This window comes from Geospiza fortis, unplaced genomic scaffold, assembly GCF_000277835.1.
Source record: "Geospiza fortis unplaced genomic scaffold, GeoFor_1.0 scaffold569, whole genome shotgun sequence".
Classification (NCBI taxonomy): Eukaryota; Metazoa; Chordata; class Aves; order Passeriformes; family Thraupidae; genus Geospiza; species Geospiza fortis.
The window spans coordinates 248,767-250,578 of record NW_005054621.1 but is presented as its reverse complement, the minus strand read 5'-3'; the positions used below and the strand labels follow the sequence as shown (position 1 = coordinate 250,578).

Below are 1,812 nucleotides of genomic sequence, written 5' to 3'. Positions count from 1 at the left end.
GCCCCGCCGCTAGCGGATGGGCGGGGCCAAGGGCGGCACTACTCCTCCATCCCCACCAGAGGGCGCCATCCTGCCCCTTAAAAACACCCCAAAAATTCACTTTTCGTCACCATTTATCCAATTTTATTAATTCCAGTGGCACTAATACAGGCGGCGATGGGCACGACGGACAGTCACGCTGCAGACAAGGCATCCTCACCCGCTCTCTCTTTCCCCCCGTTTTCCTTGTCCTCTTTAAGCACGCCCCACTCCCTTCCAGGCCCTTCTGCAGCAGTATTTTTTTTTTTTGAGTCAAATAAATACAGAATTGGGCAGATCTAGTGGAAATGTTTTAGTTACAATGGCAAAGATGAGTCATGTGCAACACAGAAACCTATAAGGCTTTTTTTTTTTCTTTTTGTTTGTTTTCCTCATTTGAAGTTCTCAAAATCGCTATGAAACCCATTTAATTAACAAGATGGTGGTCACAGGCGTCTAGCCCCTGGCGGCATGGGTGATAACGCTAATTAATTCAATTTTTCCTGCTCTCCCAGAGTTCCATGAGTGTCGTTAGAGTTTGTCCAGGAAGTTGTCGAGGGCAGGGATTCCTTCCTTGAGCCCTTTGCGCTTGCGGGTCTCGGCCACCACCTGGGCTGGCCGGGTGGCACTGTCAAAGGGGTCCCCGGGCAGGATCTGCCAGTGGTCAAAGACGCACTGGGGGAAGGCCTGGCCACCCGTGTTGGACCTCAGATCTGCTGTGAAACCTGTGAGGGACAAGAGAAAAGGTGAGGAAGGACAGGAGTGGTCGTAGTTCAGTGTTGCTTCCATTGACAGACCTTTCCTCCTTTCCATGGAGGAACCCAGAGCGGCGCTCAAAAGCCTCCTGAGATCCCAACCAATGTGAGGTGGCAATGGAAAGAAGGCTCCAGGAAGAACTTAAGAGATCCTTCCAATGCCTAAAACTGGAGAGGGACTTTGGGCTAACATATGGAAGGACAGGACAGGGTGAATGGATTCCCACTGCCAGCAGGCAGGGAGAGATGAGATATTGGGAAGGAATTGCTGGCTGGGAAGGGCTGGGATGAATTCCCAAAGCAGCTGTGGCTGCCCCTGGATCCCTGGAAACGTCCAAGGCCAGGGATAGTGGAGGGTGTCCCTGCCATGGCAGGGGTGGCACTGAAGGACCTTCAAATGTCCCTTCCAACCCAAAATGTTCTGCAACCTTGGTCTCTTCTCCCAGGCAACAAGTGACAGGTTGAGAGGAAACACCCCTAAGCTGTACCAGGGGAGAGCTGGAGATTTCTAGGAGAAGTGTTTCCCCAGAAGGATGGTCAAGCCCTGGCACGGCTGCCCAGGGCAGTGCTGGAGTCCCCATCCGTGTGGATGTGGCACTTGGGGACACGGTTCAGTGCTGGGGAACAGCTCAACTCAAGGATCTCCTGAGGCCCTTCCCAGGGCTCTCCCTCCCAGGACGGCCCCAGGACTCACCGAAGGACTCGTTGACAGGCAGGTAGGCCTTGACCACGAACATGGGGGTCCCGGCCACCTGGGTCTCCTCGAACACGTGGCCACGTTTCCTGTTCAGCACCCCGTAGATGCCTCCCACCACCTGCTCTGGGCACTGCAGGAGAGACCAGAGTCAGGACTGCACCCAGCTGCTGTCCCCCCTTCCTGAGGGCTGGCAGGGGCTGTGTTGTGTTGTGATTTCAGGGTTTACCTCAGAACCCGGGTCCCTCCCCTGAAGATTCCCTCCCAGGTGTGTCAGTCACCTCTGCCTCCCCTCTCTGACCCCTCCGCACTGCCTGTCAGTCCTGGCATTCCAGAAGGGATTGG

At 54.9% G+C, this 1,812-nt stretch overlaps 1 protein-coding gene across 1 annotated transcript in view; it reads right to left on the bottom strand.

Annotated features, from left to right (window-relative positions):
• Window positions 1–100: 100 nt before the first annotated feature.
• The window catches only part of EEF2 (eukaryotic translation elongation factor 2), an 8,411-nt gene continuing 6,699 nt past the window's right edge, over window positions 101–1,812 (bottom strand). The window contains exons 13-14 of the mRNA XM_005430369.2: window positions 1,468–1,600; window positions 101–743 (exon numbers count right to left, since the gene is read on the bottom strand). Coding sequence (XP_005430426.2) covers window positions 550–743; window positions 1,468–1,600 — 327 coding nt within the window. The 3' untranslated portion in view covers window positions 101–549. The remainder of the gene's footprint in view (window positions 744–1,467; window positions 1,601–1,812) is intronic.